Source organism: Cherax quadricarinatus, chromosome 100 (genome assembly GCF_038502225.1).
Source record: "Cherax quadricarinatus isolate ZL_2023a chromosome 100, ASM3850222v1, whole genome shotgun sequence".
NCBI lineage: Eukaryota > Metazoa > Arthropoda > Malacostraca > Decapoda > Parastacidae > Cherax > Cherax quadricarinatus.
This window is the reverse complement of record NC_091391.1, coordinates 4,838,867-4,861,169: the sequence shown is the minus strand read 5'-3', so window position 1 is coordinate 4,861,169 and position 22,303 is coordinate 4,838,867. Positions and strand designations below refer to the sequence as shown.

Sequence of the window (22,303 nt, the reverse complement as noted above, 5' to 3'; positions counted from 1 at the left end):
TATATCTGGAGATACCTAGAGGGGGCTTAAGGGGTCAACGCCCCCGGGCCCAGTGTGTGACCAGTCCTCGTGTGTGAGGTTGATAATTAAAGCCTTGAAAATACTGTTTGGGACACTGAACTTTTCGCAGTTCGAGCACCACAGTAGGTTTCTTCAGTCAAACATGAAGGCAGAAGTCGTAGTGAAATAAAGACTATGTCATCAGTCCCTCAACCTTGGAGAAAAAGTCGAGGTGGTCAGTCCCTCAACCTTGGAGAAAAAGTCGAGGTGGTCAGTCCCTCAGCCTGGAGAAGAGTTCAACTCTATGGTCTGGTATATTTTACAATTTTCAACGTAGGCCAGTAGGCCTACTGAAGTGATTTTTTCGGTTATGACCCACAGAAAGTTAAGCTTCAGAAAAATAGGTTCGAAACTCATTTAGAATCGAAACCTTTCCACTAAAAGTGTCCTGAGCACCTTTCTTAAATTTTAGACGGGTTTCCAGACTTTTCCTGCTCCAGCAGCCCGGTTCTATGCCAGGCTCGTTTGGTGCTTGCCTGGTTAACCAGGCTGTAGTTTCTGGTAAATGTGATATCTACCTGGTAGATCAACAGATGTGGTGACATATACTCATCTACTTTGTAAATCACAGAAGTCAGATTATATCTTCTCATCTGCCTGGTAGATCACAGTATGAACATTAAAATGGTATAAAATACCGACAGATTGTTAGGTAAGACACATATGCAACAGTTAGGTATCTTTATTTCGAAACGTTTCGCCTACACAGTAGGCTTCTTCAGTCGAGTACAGAAAAGTTGATAGAAGCAGAAGATACTTGAAGACGATGTAATCAGTCCATCACCCTTAAAGTTTTGAGGTGGTCAGTCCCTCAGTCTGGAGAAGAGCATTGTTCCAAACTTTTCTGTACTTGACTGAAGAAGCCTACTGTGTAGGCGAAACGTTTCGAAATAAAGATACCTAACTGTTGCATATGTGTCTTACCTAGATCACAGTAGTTAGATTCTTACATCTACTCATGTACTAGGTAGATCACAGTAGATTCTTCCATCTACCTGGTAGATATTTCTGGAAATGAGAAAGAAATATTGATTTCATATTATGGTCTTGTCGTTCTAACGACGTCGAAACTTATGGATATTAAAAGAACTCCCAACAAGCCAATTACACCCTCCACGACCCGCCCACTATCCACCCACACCCTCAAAGACCCGCCCACTATCCACCCATACCCTGAAAGTCCCACCTACAATCTTCAACATCCACCCCACACCCAACTTCCACTTCAACATCCCGGTAAAGGGTTAAGTGAATGTGACCTGAACTGACTAGGTTGGGGAATTGGCTTAAGCCGGTAGGAGACTTGGACCTGCCTCGCATGGGCCAGTAGGCCTGCTGCAGTGTTCTTTCTTTATGTTCTTATACCCGATCCAGCCTGTGACTGATGGTAACTAACACTCTCCACACTCACCCACACCCAGTATTGCTCGCCCACTCAACCCACCCACACCCTGAATGACCCACCCACATACCCCTCCCGGCTACTCTACGGTCTACCGCTCCTATTCACACCCTGACTAGGCTGGAGATGGATGGGAGGCCGGGTCTTCAGCGAACCATTCTTTGACTCGAAGTCTCCCCTTGGGTGAGGCTTCGGGGATCCGGACCTCAAACAGGAACCCGATTCTCCGTACAAAGCTTCAGATTCCCGAATCATTACCCTTGAGTGGCCCAAGTCATCAGTCATGGGTACTCAGTCATATGCAGATGACTAAGCACCTTAAATCTACCTGCCTGGGGTCTACCTGGAGGGTATTCCTGGGGTCAACGCCCCCTCGGACTGGTCCATGAGCAGACCTCCTGGTCAAGGCCTAACCAGTCTGTTGCTGCTGTCTGACTGTAGTCCAACACACGAACCACAGCCCGACTTGTCAGGTACTGACTAGAATCTTATCACAGTTCCATCTTGAAGACATCTAGCTGGGAGGCTGTTGAATAGTCTCGGGTCCCTTACACTTGTGTTGTCTGTCAGTGTACTCACAGAATCTCTGTTTTTGTAAGTATATTGCAGTCTTCTAAGTATCTTGCTCTGGGAATTTTATTGATAAAACGTTTCGCTCACATCTCCCGTCTTCAAGAAGTGGACAAGTTTCTCAAACTAGTACCTGATCAGCTGGGCTGTGGTGAATGCGTTGGACGTTGTTCGGGTAGTACCAGTAGCTTAAATGATCAGGTCATCCACCGTGGGAAGCCTGGTCTGGGACCGGGCCGCGGGGGCGTTGCCCCCTTGGTTGAAGAATGACCCACTTGTGCACCATTTGGGAATTGTTACCGAGGAAACGTTTCGCCATACAGTGGCTTCATCAGTCCAATACAAATGGTAGAAAAAGTACTATTAGTTTGAGATAATCAGTCCCTCAGCCTGGAATAGATGTGTTCCATCAAGACTGGTTTTGCTTTGATAAGAACCTGCCTTGTATGGGCCAGTAGGCATTCTGCAGTGCTCCTCCATTCTTATGACCTAGGATGGTCAATAGCCACACTACTGACCACAACTGGCTGACAGAAGCACCCAGGAACGTGGAACGTGTTCCTTAACGAACACCCACTGATTTGGCTCAATAACACCACCAGATAGCTACAACCCAGTACTGTAATCATGTCTCTAAATCAGCTTTCTCGACCTGGCCGCAGGGTGTCACCAGTGATGCTGGAGAAATAGGTGTTTTTGTAATCTCGGCCGAGACCTGCCTGAAGGGTCCCCTTCTCTGCTGCCTCGTCTGCTACCTCTACTGCCTCGTCTGCTACCTATACTGCCTCGCCTGCTACCTCTACTGCCTCTGCTGCCTCGTCTGCTACCTCTGCTGCCTCGTCTGCTGCCTCTACTGCCTCGTCTGCTACCTCTACTGCCTCGTCTGCTACCTCTACTGCCTCGTCTGCTACCTCTACTGCCTCGTCTGCTACCTCTACTGCCTCGTCTGCTACCTCTACTGCCTCGTCTGCTGCCTCTACTGCCTCGCCTGCTACCTCTACTGCTTCGCCTGCTACGTATTTCTATTGCATCTACTGCCTCTATTGCATCTACTGCCTCATCTACTGCATTTACTGCCTCCTCTCCTCCACTCACTAGGAATCAACTCAGTAATTGTTCTCTTTTTAACCCCCGGCAACTATCAACCCCTCCAACCTTTCACTCACGTCCCTACAAAGTTCGCTCGCCAGGCAGCCCTAAAGGGCTTCCTTACCCGGACGATGAATTCTGAAACCCCGCTGAAGGTTTCTTAACGATGCTAAGAGGAAAAAAAAACCCCGAGATGGCTATAATGAAAGGCTGCCGGATGCTTTGTGTTTCAGAGATTTTATAAATACAGCAACTTACAGCTACCAGAGTAGCTGTAAGTTGCTACAGCTGAACGTTCCTGCTAGACGTCCAGGCTCTCACGACGTAAAAGAACGTCAGGATGAACGAATTGAAGACGGAACGAGGCAAGAATACAGCGAAACGTAATCTGAAGGATGCCAGATGCATTGAACGCGAATGATGTTGTAAGTACAGCAACTTACAGCTACCAGAGCAGCTGTAAGTTGCTACAGTTACAGCTGAACGTTCCTGCTAGACGCCCAGGCTCTCACGACGTAAAAGAACGTCCGGGTGAACGAAATGAAAACGGTCAGAACGCAGCGAGACATAGCCTCAAACCCGCATTTGAGAAATTGGTGTTACGACTATAATAATACCAGTTCCAGCATCCCTTCCTGGGCTGTGCTCAGAGGCTGCTGCTACCGGGCTCCTGCGGTCGGAGGGTCAACAACACGGTAGTGCAATTACTTCTCCTGCCGCGGGAGGTTGCAGGAGCCTCCGCAGTCACTGTGGGAGGTTGCAGGAGCCTCCGCAGTCACTGTGGGAGGTTGCAGGAGCCTCCGCAGTCACTGTGGGAAGTTGCAGAAGCCTCGGCAGTCACTGTGGGAGGTTGCAGGAGCCTCCGCAGTCACTGTGGGAGGTTGCAGAAGCCTCGGCAGTCACTGTGGGAGGTTGCAGAAGCCTCCGCAGTCACTGTGGGAGGTTGCAGGAGCCTCCCCAGTCACTGTGGGAGGTTGCAGGAGCCTCGGCAGTCACTGTGGGAGGTTGCAGGAGCCTCGGCAGTCACTGTGGGAGGTTGCAGAAGCCTCCGCAGTCACTGTGGGAGGTTGCAGGAGCCTCGGCAGTCACTGTGGGAGGTTGCAGAAGCCTCCGCAGTCACTGTGGGAGGTTGCAGGAGCCTCGGCAGTCACTGTGGGAGGTTGCAGGAGCCTCCCCAGTCACTGTGGGAAGTTGCAGGAGCCTCCCCAGTCACTGTGGGAAGTTGCAGGAGCCTCCCCAGTCACTGTGGGAGGTTGCAGGAGCCTCGGCAGTCACTGTGGGAGGTTGCAGGAGCCTCCCCAGTCACTGTGGGAGGTTGCAGAAGCCTCCCCAGTCACTGTGGGAGGTTGCAGAAGCCTCCCCAGTCACTGTGGGAGGTTGCAGGAGCCTCCCCAGTCATTGTGGGAGGTTGCAGGAGCCTCCCCAGTCACTGTGGGAGGTTGCAGGAGCCTCCCCAGTCACTGTGGGAGGTTGCAGGAGCCTCCCCAGTCACTGTGGGAGGTTGCAGGAGCCTCCCCAGTCACTGTGGGAGGTTGCAGGAGCCTCCCCAGTCACTGTGGGAGGTTGCAGAAGCCTCCCCAGTCACTGTGAGGTTGCAGGAGCCTCCCCAGTCACTGTGGGAGGTTGCAGGAGCCTCCCCAGTCACTGTGGGAGGTTGCAGAAGCCTCCCCAGTCACTGTGGGAGGTTGCAGAAGCCTCCCCAGTCACTGTGGGAGGTTGCAGGAGCCTCGGCAGTCACTGTGGGAGGTTGCAGGAGCCTCCCCAGTCACTGTGGGAGGTTGCAGGAGCCTCCTCAGTCACTGTGGGAGGTTGCAGAAGCCTCCCCAGTCACTGTGGGAGGTTGCAGGAGCCTCCCCAGTCACTGTGGGAGGTTGCAGGAGCCTCCCCAGTCACTGTGGGAGGTTGCAGGAGCCTCCCAGTCACTGTGGGAGGTTGCAGAAGCCTCCCCAGTCACTGTGGGAGGTTGCAGAAGCCTCCCCAGTCACTGTGGGAGGTTGCAGGAGCCTCCCCAGTCATTGTGGGAGGTTGCAGGAGCCTCCCCAGTCACTGTGGGAGGTTGCAGGAGCCTCCCCAGTCACTGTGGGAGGTTGCAGGAGCCTCCCCAGTCACTGTGGGAGGTTGCAGGAGCCTCCCCAGTCACTGTGGGAGGTTGCAGGAGCCTCCCCAGTCACTGTGGGAGGTTGCAGAAGCCTCCCCAGTCACTGTGAGGTTGCAGGAGCCTCCCCAGTCACTGTGGGAGGTTGCAGGAGCCTCCCCAGTCACTGTGGGAGGTTGCAGAAGCCTCCCCAGTCACTGTGGGAGGTTGCAGAAGCCTCCCCAGTCACTGTGGGAGGTTGCAGGAGCCTCGGCAGTCACTGTGGGAGGTTGCAGGAGCCTCCCCAGTCACTGTGGGAGGTTGCATGAGCCTCCTCAGTCACTGTGGGAGGTTGCAGAAGCCTCCCCAGTCACTGTGGGAGGTTGCAGGAGCCTCCCCAGTCACTGTGGGAGGTTGCAGGAGCCTCCCCAGTCACTGTGGGAGGTTGCAGGAGCCTCCCAGTCACTGTGGGAGGTTGCAGAAGCCTCCCCAGTCACTGTGGGAGGTTGCAGAAGCCTCCCCAGTCACTGTGGGAGGTTGCAGGAGCCTCCCCAGTCACTGTGGGAGGTTGCAGGAGCCTCCCCAATCACTGTGGGAGGTTGCAGGAGCCTCCCCAGTCACTGTGGGAAGTTGCAGGAGCCTCCCCAGTCACTGTGGGAGGTTGCAGGAGCCTCCCCAGTCACTGTGGGAGGTTGCAGGAGCCTCCACTGTCACTGGGAGGTTGTACGAACCTACACTGTTACTGTGGGAGAATGAATTAACCTGCACTGCCCTCAACGATAGGCTGAGGGAACATAACAGAGGAATAATGCAGTAGGCCTGCCTGGGTGTTCCGGGGGCCAACGCCCCCGCGGTCCGGCCCATAACCAGGCCTCCCACTCCCTACGAAAGTAAAAGACTGGGCAGGCGATGCAAAATGCCCCCAATAAAAAGTAGGGGCGCCATTGGTACACTAAGGGAAAACACCATAAGTGTCCGGGGCCCAAAACTGTTTAACAGCCTCCCATCAAGCATTAGGGGAATTGCCAATAAACCCCTGGCTGCCTTCAAGAGAGAGCTGGACAGATACCTAAAGTCAGTGCCGGATCAGCCGGGCTGTGGCTCGTACGTTGGACTGCGTGCGGCCAGCAGCAACAGCCTAGTTGATCAGGCCCCGATCCATCGGGAGGCCTGGTCATGGACCGGGCCGCGGGGGCGTTGATCCCCGGAATAACCTCCAGGTAACCAGGTAACCCAGTGCATTAATTCATAATCAACCAGGCTGTTACTACTGGCCACACACAGTCCAACGTACAATAGTCCGGCTGGTCAGGAACTGACTTAACAACCTATCCAGTACCTTATATTCTTATGAGTATGTAGGTGTGAGTTGGACCCGATTGGTTTGGGCCAATAGATAATTTTGACTTGCCTAGCATGGGCCAGTAGGCTTTCTGCCGTGTTCTTAGGTTTGGCAGGTCCTTTCCAAATCCATCAACCCTTCCTTATAATATTAAGAATTGTAAAACCTATTCTTAAATATATTGGAAAAGGCTGAGGGACTGACCACCTCAAAACTACGTCTTCAAGGGTGATGGACTGATGACATCGTGTTTACATCTCTACTGCTTCTGCTGCCTCCTCTGTACTTGACTGAAGAAGCCTACTGTGTAGGCGAAACGTTTCGGAATAAAGCTGCGTAACTGTTGCCTATGTGTCTTACCTACCAAACGTCATTTCCTATGTGTACAACCTCCATAATCTCAATGGTAGGATGATGGCAGCCTCCACTACCACTTCAAGATTCTGGGAGAGCCCTTACAACCCCTTCAGGTCCCCAGTAACTGATACACAGCTTGTAAACAAGAGCCCTTACAACCCCTCCAGGTCCCCAGTAACTGATACACACAGCTTGTAAACAAGAGCCCTTACAACCCCTCCAGGTCCCCAGTAACTGATACACACAGCTTGTAAACAAGAGCCCTTACAACCCCTCCAGGTCCCCAGTAACTGATACACAGCTTGTAAACAAGAGCCCTTACAACCCCTCCGGGTCCCCAGTAACTGATACACAGCTTGTAAACAAGAGCCCTTACAACCCCTCCAGGTCCCCAGTAACTGATACACACAGTTTGTAAACAAGAGCCCTTACAACCCCTCCAGGTCCCCAGTAACTGATACACACAGCTTGTAAACAAGAGCCCTTACAACCCCTCCAGGTCCCCAGTAACTGATACACACAGCTTGTAAACAAGAGCCCTTACAACCCCTCCAGGTCCCCAGTAACTGATACACAGCTTGTAAACAAGAGCCCTTACAACCCCTCCGTAAACAAGAGCCCTTACAACCCCTCCAGGTCCCCAGTAACTGATACACACAGTTTGTAAACAAGAGCCCTTACAACCCCTCCAGGTCCCCAGTAACTGATACACACAGCTTGTAAACAAGAGCCCTTACAACCCCTCCAGGTCCCCAGTAACTGATACACACAGCTTGTAAACAAGAGCCCTTACAACCCCTCCAGGTCCCCAGTAACTGATACACACAGCTTGTAAACAAGAGCCCTTACAACCCCTCCAGGTCCCCAGTAACTGATACACAGCTTGTAAACAAGAGCCCTTACAACCCCTCCAGGTCCCCAGTAACTGATACACAGCTTGTAAATAAGAGCCCTTACAACCCCTCCAGGTCCCCAGTAACTGATACACACAGTTTGTAAACAAGAGCCCTTACAACCCCTCCAGGTCCCCAGTAACTGATACACAGCTTGTAAACAAGAGCCCTTACAACCCCTCCAGGTCCCCAGTAACTGATACACACAGCTTGTAAACAAGAGCCCTTACAACCCCTCCAGGTTCCCAGTAACTGATACACACAGCTTGTAAACAAGAGCCCTTACAACCCCTCCAGGTCCCCAGTAACTGATACACACAGCTTGTAAACAAGAGCCCTTACAACCCCTCCAGGTCCCCAGTAACTGATACACAGCTTGTAAACAAGAGCCCTTACAACCCCTCCAGGTCCCCAGTAACTGATACACAGCTTGTAAATAAGAGCCCTTACAACCCCTCCAGGTCCCCAGTAACTGATACACACAGTTTGTAAACAAGAGCCCTTACAACCCCTCCAGGTCCCCAGTAACTGATACACAGCTTGTAAACAAGAGCCCTTACAACCCCTCCAGGTCCCCAGTAACTGATACACACAGCTTGTAAACAAGAGCCCTTACAACCCCTCCAGGTCCCCAGTAACTGATACACACAGCTTGTAAACAAGAGCCCTTACAACCCCTCCAGGTCCCCAGTAACTGATACACAGCTTGTAAACAAGAGCCCTTACAACCCCTCCAGGTCCCCAGTAACTGATACACAGCTTGTAAACAAGAGCCCTTACAACCCCTCCGGGTCCCCAGTAACTGATACACAGCACCACACAACTTGTGAACAATGTTGTGACGCCCAGTCGTGTCTGGGCTTACTAAAATATTTTGCTTTGTATCACACAATGCACGAAGAATAACATTCACAATTTGTTAGCGGAAAAGTGTGTAAACAAACCGTTTATCACAAATGGAGACGGAAAGAAACAGCCCAACTCTCCTCACTATTTACATTTCCATCTGGCGTCTCCCTGAAGGTTTTCAAGGAACAACGCCCCCGTGGCCCGGTCCCAGACCAATCCTAGCGATGTGATGAATGGTTTTGAAAACCGACAAGTTGAAGAATTGAGACACTTATGCAACACATGGGAATCTTTATTGAAGAAACGTTTCGCCACACAGTGGCTTCACCAGTCCAATACAAAGTAGAAATATATAGATTCCCATGTGTTGCATAAGTGTCTCAATTCTTCAATCCTAGCGATCAACGTCTGATTAATCAGTCTGTTACTGCTGGCTGCACGCCATTCAACATGCGAACCAGAGCCCAGCTGACCATACATAAAGGGGATTGCTAATAGACCCCAAATTGTCTTCAAGAGGGCGCTAAATAAGCTCCAGAATTTATCCAGTTGTCCCTTACGTATGAGAGGAGAGTACTGAACAGCCTTGGACCCATTATACTTATTATGTTGTCTCAGTTGTTCATGGCACCTCTGCTTCTCACTGCCTCGTGCAGTGAGAAGCAGAGGTATAAGCAGATGGCTCATTGCACCATCTGCCTATACTCTTACTTCTGTGTGGAATGATTTATGTGCATAGATTTAAGAGCAAGGAGTACAGGTCAAGGAACGTTAAACGTTCCTGGTAACTGAGATGCTGGACTTAAGTTTACTTGCAGTGAAGGTTCCCAGTATATTCTCTAGATCTGCAATATTACCTGGCTTGAAAGGGGCTGTTAGTGTACACCAACATCCGGGTCTTAGAAATAACAAATGACGAAGCGGATCATTATCTTGCCAACTCTTGTTTTGAAGATTCTTGTTATACCTTTAATGAATTCTGAGAGTCTTCCTACTCTCAGAACCCGGCCTTGGGCTGGTTGGCTGTGATAATGACGCTGTTGTGATCCTTGCAAGATTCTGGTTTAAAAAACACGTAAGCAAACACTAGTACATATTAGAAAACATTTCGGTCCTGGGACCTTGATCGTGTATTTTTCTAAACCAATTTGTCGGTATCTATTACCAAGGTTTATACCAAGAGAAATTATCTGTCATTATCACTCCAGTGTCTTTCACATTCTCACTCCACTGACTGGTTATGATTAGCATCATACTGTATTCCAGCTGAAGACTTGGTTTACATCCGCTCATGCAAATTCTTGTATCACTTGCTATGATTTAATTCTTCTGTAACATGATGGTGGGTGGATTAATTACTGTGAAGGAGGCTAGTTAAGTTCCCAGGAAGCTGGCTAAATGTTCCGGGTTCGATTTCTGATACATGGGATCACCTTTGTCATCCTCCTTTGTACGTTTTCCAGAGCATTTATATCCATTCTGTAATACGGTGACCAGAACTCTGTAACATGATCTAGATGAGACCTAACCAAGGATATATAGAGTTGAAGAATAACCTGAGGACTCCTATTATGCTTCTTAATATGAAGCCAAGGATTCTATTCACTTTACATTATTTAGTTTATAAGTGTCATGGTTATTTTCCCTTCCAACACTTACAGGTTCCATACAACCATTATCTCTCAGTCCACCGCAGGATTCAAGCCTGCAAACTCGGCATCAGAGTACTCAGTATTTGATCCACACAGCTGTGTACTCTGATGACAAGATGAACATCAAAATGGTATACAATACATGGCCTCTTGGTACAGAAAACGCCTTAGACAACGCTTTCAAGTGAGAACTGTTGGATCTGAGAGGGACCTGACCTCTCAGTGGCTACATTCTGACTACTACTACTACTACTCTGCACCTCTCCTTCCGACAGTATTTAAGTCTCCGCACTGTCGCTTGATCTTCAGATAGTTCCTGACTATGGAACTGAACTTCTCCAGGCCGAGGGACTGACAACCTCAAATTCTACGACTTCAAGGGTGATGGACTGATTACATCGTCTTCACATCTATACTGTTCCTGCCTACTTTCTGTATTCGACTGAAGAAGCCTACTGTGTAGGCGAAACGTTTCGGAATAAAGTTGCCTAACTGTTGCCTATGTGTCTTACCTACCACTCTGATGACAAGTTTGCAGGTTCGAATACTGCGGTGGACCGAGATGTTTGTAAATAATTTCACCTGTCTGCGAACTGTTAAGTATATAAACGCAATAAGACAGTGATTTCTTGTTTCCAATATTGCTAAAGACCAGTTCACTACTATCTGAAATACGTATCAACATTCAGCCTTGTTGTGGACCTCGTCTTTAGCCACCATTCGTATACCTGGCTCCCAACTTCTGTTATATACAAATGGTTTTAAAACTTGACATGTTGATGACTGAGGCACATGTGCAACACTTGGGTATCTTCCTTGTGGAAACGTTTCGCCCACCGGCGGCTTCATCGTTCCAATACAAAGGTGGAAGATGGGAAGTTTGAGGTAATCAGTCCCTCAGCCTGGAGATGATGCAGCCAGTCCATCAATCTCGATATAAGTATAGTATATACACGGATAAAGGGGCTTTTCTACTGCAGGTAGTAAATATTAGTAAGGAACAGCATCCTGATGCAGGTCTTCGACGATGCCTCGCTCAGCTGCCGCTCCAGGAATGTAAACGCGATGAAGGACGTGTAAATACACACTAACGACATATTAATGGAAATGAATCTGTCATGAGATGATTTGTTCAGTGGTTCCAATAAGTCCAGAGCGTTCGACGATGGCAGTGGATGATGGCCCTATAGCGTGTTACGGTAAGGGGCAGATGGCCCTATAGCGGGTCACGGTAGCAGTGGCTGATAGCCATATAGCGGGTCCACGGTAACAGTAATTGATGGCCCTATAGCGGGTCATTGTAACAGTGATCAATGGCCGATGGCCTTATTGTGGTCCATGGTAGCAGTGGCTGATGGCCCTATGGCGGGTAACGATAGCAGTGGCCGCTAGCTTATATGGGAATCGCATTTTTGTTGCAGGCCAGCAAGGTTGTGGCTGGAGGTTGAGGTGGTCAATGTCTTTGGGTAGGAGGTGTTGTGGGTCGCCAGGAGGTAAACGTAAGTGGAGGCAGGTGTAGTGGGATGATGGCAGCGCCACACCTAGCCCGGAGTGAAGAATGAGAAAAACTAGCGTACCATGCCTAGCAAAATGGTGCTTCTAGTGCAGCTCTGAACCTCCGTTCTCTTTTAAGAGGTGGAAAATGAGGGGAGACATGTTTGAAGTGTACTAGTGGAAAATAAGCGTAGAGATGGTAAAAAATGGTAAAAACACTGACAAAAATATGGATAACAGGACACAAATGCAACTAATGTGATATTTTATTGTGGCAACGTTTCGCTTTCCAGCCGGTAACGACTTGATCAAGCTCCTGGAGAGCGAAACGTTGCCACAATAAAATATAAGAACATAAGAAAAGGCCTACCGGCCCATGCGAGGCACGTCCAAGTCTCCTACCGGCTTTAGCCACTGACCCAACCTAGTCAGGTCCAGGTCACATAGAAGTACAAAAGAATATTAACTCAGGGTTAGGGAACTACAGCCCTAAGAGAAAGGATGTTCAGTTTAATTCAACACCCATAGAAATGACTGGAACATAAACCAAAAACTATGAGATACATCCTGGGAAGCAGACACGAGCCCTTACATCCTATACAGTTCCTGGAGGAGTTACAGAAGCATACAAAGACTAGGTTATTTTCTCGGATATTTATATCCCGTTGTGACGAATTAGACACCCAGATGTTGCATGTGTTTAATTCTTCATCTTGTCGGTAGTATATACCGGATGTGACTTGCATCTGGCTGCGTTGGCCAGTAGCTCGGGTCAGTAACTTGGACCTGCCTTAACATGGGCCAGTAAGATAAGATAAGGTTTTGTTCGGATTTTTAACCCCGGAGGGTTAGCCACCCAGGATAACCCAAGAAAGTCAGTGCGTCATCGAGGACTGTCTAACTTATTTCCATTGGGGTCCTTAATCTTGTCCCCCAGGATGCGACCCACACCAGTCGACTAACACCCAGGTACCTATTTGCTGCTAGGTGAACAGGACAATAGGTGTAAGGAAACGTGTCGGAATTTCCACCCGCCGGGAATCGAACCCGGGCCCTCCGTGTGTGAAGCGGGAGCTTTAGCCACCAGACCACCGGGCCTCTTGCAGTGCTCCTTCCTTATGGTATAAACCTTGGTATAAACACCAGGACATATTTATTAGAAAACGTTTCGGTCCTGGGACCTTGATCACTTCTAATATGCATGTTAAAGACTGTATATATAGGTGGAGAATGGGTGTGAGTGACACATTGTGACCTGAAGTGAGCTGTGAGTGACACATGGTGACCTGAAGTGAGGTTAGTGGTCACAAGAGGTCATACGGTTCTGAGCTGCTTTGGAGATTAGTGTGGAGGGTTACAAAGCCATGGCTGCTAAGGCAGATCGTAGCCACCTTGAAAAGCATAAATTAATCAACGAATCTCAGCATGGTTTTACAAAGGGGCGTTCCTGCCTTACGAATTTATTAACTTTTTTCAGTAAGGTATTTGAGGAGGAAGATCATGGTAATGAATATGATATTGTGTATATGGACTTCAGTAAGGCTTTTGACAGGGTCCCACATCAGAGACTATTGAGGAAAATTAAAGCACATGGAATAGTAGAAATTTTTTCCTGCATAGAGGCATGGTTGACAAATAGGCAGCAGAGAGTGGGGAAGCGTCACGAGCGGTGTTCCACAGGGGTCAGTGTTGGGCCCCTTGTTGTTCACAATTTACATAAACGACATAGATGAGGGCATAAATAGCGACATCAAGTTTGTGTAAGAAAGGTATAAAATACCGACAATATGAAAGTTAAGACACATGTGCAACATCTGGATATCTTTATTGTAGTAGACGTTTCGCCATCCAGTGGCTTTATCAATACAGATTCTAGGATGGCGAAACGTCTACTACAATAAAGATATCCAGATGTTGCACATGGGACATCAAGTTTGCCGATGACACCAAAATAGGCCGTCGAATTCATTCTGACGAGGACATTCGAGCACTCCAGGAAGATTTGAATAGACTGATGCAGTGGTCGGAGAAGTGGCAGATGCAGTTTAATATAGACAAATGCAAAATTCTAAATGTTGGACAGGACAATAACCATGCCACATATAAACTAAATAATGTAGATCTTAATATTATGGATTGCGAAAAAAAATTAGGAGTTCTGGTTAGCAGTAATCTGAAACCAAGACAACAGTGCATAAGTGTTCGCAATAAAGCTAATAGAATCCTTGGCTTCACATCAAGAAGCATAAATAGAAGTCCTCAGGTTGTTCTTCAACTCTATACATCCTTGGTTAGGCCTCATTTAGATTATGCTGCACAGTTTTGGTCACCGTATTACAGAATGGATATAAATTCTCTGGAAAATGTACAAAGGAGGATGACAAAGTTGATCCCATGTATCAGAAACCTTCCCTATGAGGATAGACTGAAGGCCCTGAATCTGCACTCTCTAGAAAGACGTAGAATTAGGGGGGATATGACTGAGGTGTATAAATGGAAAATAGGAATAAATAAAGGGGATGTAAATAGTGTGCTGAAAATATCTAGCCTAGACAGGACTCACAGCAATTGTTTTAAGTTGGAAAAATTCAGATTCAGGAAGGATATAGGAAAGCACTGGTTTGGTAATAGAGTTGTGGATGAGTGGAACAAACTCCCAAGTACAGTTTTAGAGGCTAAAACGTTGTGTAGTTTTAAAAATGGGTTAGGTAAATGGAAATAAATGGTGTAAGTGGGTGTGAGTTGGACCTGATAGCTTGTGCTACTAGGTCAGTTGCTGTGTTCCCTCCTTAAGTGAATGTGACCTGACCTGACTAGGTTGGGGCATTGGCTTAAGCCGGTAGGAAACTTAGACCTGCCTCGTATGGGTCAGCAGGCCTGCTGCAGAATTCTTTCTTTCTTATGTTCACACCCCAACGGTCAGGTTCAGAGTATATGACCGGCCCACACCGACGGCCGGTAAAAAAAAAGGACGAGACAATAACAGAGAAAAAGAAACCGAACCCGGGACAAAGAAGACACGAAAGAGGATGTAATAAAACATTAGATAAGCTTGAAGAAACCATTGGAGATAATAATGTATTCGTTAGTGTTCCCATTGAAATTTTGGGTTGGTTTAGGGGCAGGAAACGGATTTAAGAGAATGATTTGGTCATTGTGGTTCCAGTCTGGACATAACTCTTAAAGCAACAATGTTTGTAAGTTAATGAGCAGTGTTGTGCGGTGGTGTAGCCGGCCACAGGCCCAGCAGGCTCGGCCAGATGTACATCCGGTGTGCAAGACTTTTTTTTTATTAATTCCGATGGGTTAACTCAAAAAAGTCAAACATATGAGGCCTGGTCATGGACCTTGGCACGGGGGCGTTGCCCCCCCCCCCAAAACTCCCTCTTGGTAGCGCAGCTTAACTTAGTGCCCTCACTAAGAGAAACCACAACAAGTGTCTGGGGGCCCAAGACTGTTCAACAGCCTTCCACCACCCATAAGGGGAATTACCAATAGACCCCTGGTTGTTTTCAAGAGGGAGCAGTTATAGAGGCTAAAACGTTGTGCAGTTTTAAAAACAGGTTAGATAAATACATGAGAGGGTGTGAGTTGGACCTGACTAGCTTGTGCTGCTAGGTAAGTTGCCGTGTTCCTTAAGTGAATGTAATCTGACCTGACTAGGTAGGAGACTTGGACCTGCCTCGCATGGGCCAGTAGGCCTGCTGCAGTGTTCCTTCCTTCTTACGTTATGAGGAAGGCACTGATCTGTCACCTCGTATTTATCTCCACTGCTTCTGATCTTCACTCTATATGCTGGACAATGGCCGTCTCCCGTAGCTGGGTTGGTAGAGCACTCAGCTCACACACTGAGGTCCGTGGTTCGATCCCCGGTACAGGTGGAAACATTACGACGTGTTTCCTTGAAGAATTGAGACACTTAAGCAACATATGGGAGTCTTTATTGAGGAAACGTTCCACCACACAGTGGCTTCATCAGTCTTATACAAAACAGGAAGGTAATCAGTCCCTCAGCCTGGAGTCGATGTGTTCAGTCCATCAATTTTGTAGAATGTACAACATAGGGCAGTAGACGTGGCTTATGTACTGTAGTCAGGTGAGGTGAAGCAGGAGGCGGGGGGGGGTCATAGTGGTACCATCCACTAGTCGAAGTAGTCAGGCGAGGGGAAGCAGGAGGAGGCGGGGTCATAGTGGTACCATCCACTAGTCGAAGTAGTCAGGCGAGGGGAAGCAGGAGGAGGCGGGGTCATAGTGGTACCATCCACTAGTCGAAGTAGTCAGATGAGGTGAAGCAGGAGGAGGCGGGGTCATAGTGGTACCATCCACTAGTCGAAGTAGTCAGGCGAGGGGAAGCAGGAGGAGGCGGGGTCATAGTGGTACCATCCACTAGTCGAAGTAGTCAGGCGAGGGGAAGCAGGAGGAGGCGGGGTCATAGTGGTACCATCCACTAGTCGAAGTAGTCAGGCGAGGGGAAGCAGGAGGAGGCGGGGTCATAGTGGTACCATCCACTAGTCGAAGTAGTCAGATGAGGTGAAGCAGGAGGAGGCGGGGTCATAGTGGTACCATCCACTAGTCGAAGTAGTCAGATGAGGTGAAGCAGGAGGAGGCGGGGTCATAGTGGTACCATCCACTAGTCGAAGTAGTCGGATGAGGTGAAGCAGGAGGAGGCGGGGTCATAGTAGTACCATCCACTAGTCGAAGTAGTCAGATGAGGTGAAGCAGGAGGAGGCGGGGTCATAGTGGTACCATCCACTAGTCGAAGTAGTCAGATGAGGTGAAGCAGGAGGAGGCGGGGTCATAGTGGTACCATCCACTAGTCGAAGTAGTCAGGCGAGGGGAAGCAGGAGGCGGGGGGGGTCATAGTGGTACCATCCATTAGTCGAAGTAGTCAGGCGAGGGGAAGCAGGAGGAGGCGGGGTCATAGTGGTACCATCCACTAGTCGAAGTAGTCAGATGAGGTGAAGCAGGAGGAGGCGGGGTCATAGTGGTACCATCCACTAGTCGAAGTAGTCAGGCGAGGGGAAGCAGGAGGAGGCGGGGTCATAGTGGTACCATCCACTAGTCGAAGTAGTCAGGCGAGGGGAAGCAGGAGGAGGCGGGGTCATAGCATTCTACAAGATTGATGGACTGAACACATCGACTCCAGGCTGAGGGACTGATTACCTCAAACTCATCCTCTCCTTAACATAAGAACATAAGAACGAAGGAACACTGCAGAAGGCCTACTGGTCCATGCGAGGCAGGTCCAAGTCTCCTATCGGCTTAAGCCAATGCACCCAACCTAGTCAGGTCAGGTCACATTCACTTAAGGAGGGAACACAGCAACTGACCTAGTAGCACAAGCTAATCAGCTCCAACTCACACCCACTTATACCATTTATTTCCATTTATCTAACCCATTTTTAAAACTACACAACGTTTTAGCCTCTAAAACTGTACTTGGGAGTTTGTTCCACTCATCCACAACTCTATTACCAAACCAGTGCTTTCCTATATCCTTCCTGAATCTGAATTTTTCCAACTTAAAACCATTGCTACGAGTCCTGTCTAGGCTAGATATTTTCAGCTCACCATTTACATCCCCTTTATTTATTCCTGTCTTCCATTTATACACCTCAATCATATCCCCCCTAATTCTACGTCTTTCTAGAGAGTGCAGATTCAGGGCCCTTAGTCTATCCTCATAGGGAAGGTTTCTGATACATAGGATCAACTTTGTCATCCTCCTTTGTACATTTTCCAGAGAATTTATATCCATTCTGTAATACGGTGACCAAAACTGTGCAGCATAATCTAAATGAGGCCTAACCAAGGATGTATAGAGTTGAAGAACAACCTGAGGACTCCTATTATTTATGCTTCTTGATATGAAGCCAAGGATTCTATTAGCTTTATTGCGAACACTTATGCACTGTTGTCTTGGTTTCAGATTACTGCTAACCAGAACTCCTAAATCTTTTTCGCAATCCATAATATTAAGATCTACATTATTTAGTTTATATGTGGCATGGTTATTGTCCTGTCCAACATTTAGAACTTTTCATTTGTCTATATTAAACTGCATCTGCCACTTCTCCGACCACTGCATTAGTCTATTCAAATCTTCCTGGAGTGCTCTAATGTCCTCGTCAGAATGAATTCGACGGCCTATTTTGGTGTCATCGGCAAACTTGCTGATGTCGCTCTTTATGCCCTCATCTATGGCGTTTATGTAAATTGTGAACAGCAAGGGGCCCAACACTGACCCCTGTGGAACACAGCTCGTGACGCTTCCCCACTCTGATTTCTCCCCATTTATGCAAACTCTCTGCTGCCTATTTGTCAACCATGCCTCTATCCAGGAAAAAATTTCTCCTCTTATTTCATGTGCCTTAATTTTCATCAATAGTCTCTGATGTGGGACCCTGTCAAAAGCCTTACTGAAGTCCATATACACAATATCATATTCATTACCATGATCTACCTCCTCAAATACCTTAGTGAAAAAAGTTAATAAATTCGTAAGGCAGGAACGCCCCTTTCTAAAACCATGCTGAGATTCGTTGATTAATTTATGCTTTTCAAGGTGGCTACGAACTGCCTCGGCAATTATTGATTCCATAAATTTTCCCATTATGGAGGTTAGGCTTATTGGTTTATATTTCGAAGCTAAGGACCTGTCACCTGCTTTGAAAATAGGTATCACATTTGCCATTTTCCACTTATCTGGCACCATGCCAGTTTGTAGTGATATGTTGAAAAGATTAGCCAAAGGTTTGCTAAGCTCCTCTTTACATTCCTTTAGAACCCTTGCATACAGTTCATCAGGGCCTGGGGATTTGTTAGGTTTTAATTTATCTATTTGCCTAAGGACCATGTCACTTGTGACCCTAATCGTGCACAGTTAATTATCGTCCTGTTCTACATAATTTATCATTACTGGAATATCGCTGGTATCCTCCTGTGTAAAAACTGAGAGGAAGTATGTGTTAAAAATTCTACACATTTCCTTATCACTGTCAGTGAGCTGACCCGAGGAACTTTTGAGTGGGCCTATCTTGTACCTGATCTTACTTCTGTATACCTGAAAGAATCCTTTTGGATTAGTCTTCGATTCTCTTGCAACTTTAACCTCATAATCTCTTTTTGCTTTTCTAATTACCTTTTTTATTTCTATCTATAACTGAATATATCGATTTCTTAATTGTCCCTCTCCTCTTTTGATTTGCCTATATATGCCTCTCTTTTGACCAATCAGATATTTTAATCTATTGTTCATCCATTTAGGATCATTTTTGTTTGATCTGCTTTCCCTATTTGGAACATAATTTGACTGAGCAGCTAGAACTATGCCCTGGAAAGCGTCACATCGGCATCCATCACCACCTACCTGACCCTTAGTCAGGTCATTCCAGTTCAGCCCACCTAAGTAATTTTTCAGTCCTATGAAATCAGCCAAGCGAAAGTCAGGGACGGAGACTTGATTGCCATTATTAGGGGAATTCCATGATATGTTAAAACTGAGTGATTTGTCCAACTTAATTCCATTATTTCTGGTTCTTATCTGGTTCCACATCCTCAATACTTAATTAACATCACCTTTAAGGTAAAATTGGATAAGTTTAGATTTAGAAAGGACATAGGAAAGTATTGGTTTGGAAATAGGGTAGTTGATGAGTGGAACAGTCTGCCTAGTTGGGTTATTGAGGCTGGGACTTTGGGTAGTTTCAAATTTAGGTTGGATAAGTACATGAGCGGGAGGGGTTGGATTTGATAATTGGGTTGGTCAAATGTTTGTTAGTGGGATGAATTGTAAAGGACCTGTACACAAATAACCCGCACATAAAAGACAGAAGCTTACGACGACGTTTCGGTCCGACTTGGACCATTGACAAAGTCACACTGGCTTCTGTCTTTTATGTGCGGGTTATTTGTGTATCGTTCCAGTCACGGTATTGTGCCTTTTTGTTATTTATGTAAAGGACCTGCCTAGTATGGGCCAACAGGCCTGCTGCAGTGTTCCTCCTTTCTTATGTTTTTATGTAAAAGGGACAAGTGCAGCTATGTGTCATTTTATTGTGGCAACGTTTCGCTCCTGGAGAGCGAAACGTTGCCACAATGTCACATTAGTTGCACTTGTGTCCTTTTTGCCTAGGAAATATACCTTTGATATACCTTTCAAGAGTTTCGAGAGTTTCTCTACTCTCTGAGCCCGGCCATAGACCAGGCTAGTCTGGTGCTTGCCTGGTCAACCAGGCTGTTGCTGCTGGAGGCCCGCTGCCCCACATATCCACCACAGCCTGGTTGATCAGGCACCTGAAGATAAGAAGACAAAATCAGTCGTAACACTTACTTGAAGTCCCTCAAGAACTTGTTGGCAGATCGTAAGTGGAAGACCCTCGTCGAGGGCCACTACCACACCCTGGTAGCCCTGGTCTGTCAGGACGACCCTGGACGACCAGCTGTAACTAACACTCAACACCAACACAAACAACCACTTGAGTAACAACTCCATCTTTTGAGTGTCAGATCAACTAGTCGGAGCGAAACGTAGTCATTAGTTACCTGTATTGTTCCGGTCTCGGTATTGTACCTTTTAATTCCAATGTTATTTTTTACGCAGGTAAACCCTAATGGTCGTCGTTAAAGACGACTATCATAGCAATTACACTTTCCCCACTAAATAATGATTTTAAAGGACCTTATTTACACCGTAATTAATCACTGGTGAAGAAAATCGTCATAAGTATTACGCTCACACATCAGTTCTTCCGTCGTTTTGGGCTTAAAATATTTCGTACAAGTCCCCGGAAAGATGCTGGCCAAGTCAGTGAAGGAAGAAGCGAGAGTGACGTGTACACCCCCCCGTCGCTCAAGCTAAACTGAGATCTTAAGACGCTGGGAGAAGGATGCTGTGGGTGCTCTGGCAACGTCAACACAACACCCAAGTTATCGTACGCTTCTCCCTTGCCAGCCGTGAGACGAAAATACCTATCCAACACCCACAAACCTCATTTCAAATTTATAAATTTCTGATATTTCAAGATGTCAAAAAGCAACTACGACAGGTAATTAATTTTGCAATTGCAATTTGTTTTAATTAAATACGACAACACATACTTAAACAGCTCTGAAGATAGCATCAATAGTGACCCGAAACATCTCTCAACCCAAGTATCATCTCAAGAACTACAAAGAATCGTAAATAATTGCTGCAACTTAATATATATTCGTTGCAGCAACACCGTAGCTGCAACATGTAGAGCAAGAGTGAGGAAGTTCCTTATAACAAGGGTCAGCAGCCCCCTCCTCCTACCCCTCCCCCTCACTAACAAAATAATTCCCCCTCCCCCTCCCCTCAACCCAAATCCCTTCATCTCTCTTTCCCCCTTCCTTTAGTTCCCTCTGCTCCTCCCTATTTCCCTACCTCCCTCCCTATTACATCCCTATATAATCCCGTAGCTCGATTGGTAGGGCACTCAGCTCACACACTGAGGTCAGAGGTTCGATCCCCGGTACGGCTGGTAACATTAGGACGTGTTTCCTTAAGACACCTGCTGTCCATGTTCACCTAGCAGTAAGTAGGTACCTGTGTGTTAGTTGACTGGTGTGAGTCGCATCCTGGGATAAAGTTGACTTAATTTGCTCGAAATACTCTGGTTGATAGACTGATTACATTATCTGTTGGTTGATGGACTTGGTACTTTTCTTCCGTCTTGTAAATAAAGGTAACAACTGTACTCTATGGTTTAACTAAGACTCTCTTTTGTGTGCTTCAGAGTCCACATATTCTTGAGGACATTTTGAAACAGAGGTGAGAGCCTGCACCAACAGCTGTAGGCAAAGACAAGTGAATGATTGTGTCTTGGAAAATGCATGATTGTGTTTACACAAGTGCTCGCATGTGTCTTGCCTACATGTCCAAATCACTGGCAGTGAGAGCTCCTCATGCCGGGAATTTCCTGTTGGCTGTCCAATATTCCTCCTTTGGCACTCGTACCGACACTCAGACTATCCACACTGGTGCTGTACCTAGCCTTGATGCCTCTATCCTCACCAACAAAGTTGACGGTTAGTCGATCTCTCAAACATCACGTATAAAATACTAAAATACCAATGTATTCTTCGACTTCTGTATACCATGTTACATGGTACAATATAATTATCTGTGTATTTATGAAGGATGGAGTGGTGGTGGAAATGGGCAAATATAAATACTCTTTTTCTTATTTATTGCTCCGAGGTTATGGATCCTCACAATTTGCATTAGAGGTGGACCCCATGTTACACACACACACACACACACACACACACACACACACCAGGAAGGTGGTTGGGAAAGTATATTTGGACAATTCTTGATGTTTCCTGGTGTAAACAAAGGTGACCTGGTGGTACTCCTTCAATCTTCCTTCAACTGACCCGCAAATATTCAACTTTTGCAGAGATTTACCATTATTTTACACTATTTGCAGTTCTTGTACAGGCTACGAGGAAGAGGAGGAGGAGGAGGAGGAAGGGGATGAGGAGAAAATGCAGACT

At 47.1% G+C, this 22,303-nt stretch overlaps 1 protein-coding gene across 1 annotated transcript in view; it reads right to left on the bottom strand.

The window, feature by feature from the left end:
* LOC128704622 (calcium-activated chloride channel regulator 1-like) overlaps positions 1–20,427 on the bottom strand; it is a 77,708-nt gene extending 57,281 nt beyond the window's left edge. The window contains exon 1 of the mRNA XM_070079598.1: positions 20,115–20,427. Coding sequence (XP_069935699.1) covers positions 20,115–20,276 — 162 coding nt within the window. The 5' untranslated portion in view covers positions 20,277–20,427. The remainder of the gene's footprint in view (positions 1–20,114) is intronic.
* Positions 20,428–22,303: the final 1,876 nt, after the last annotated feature.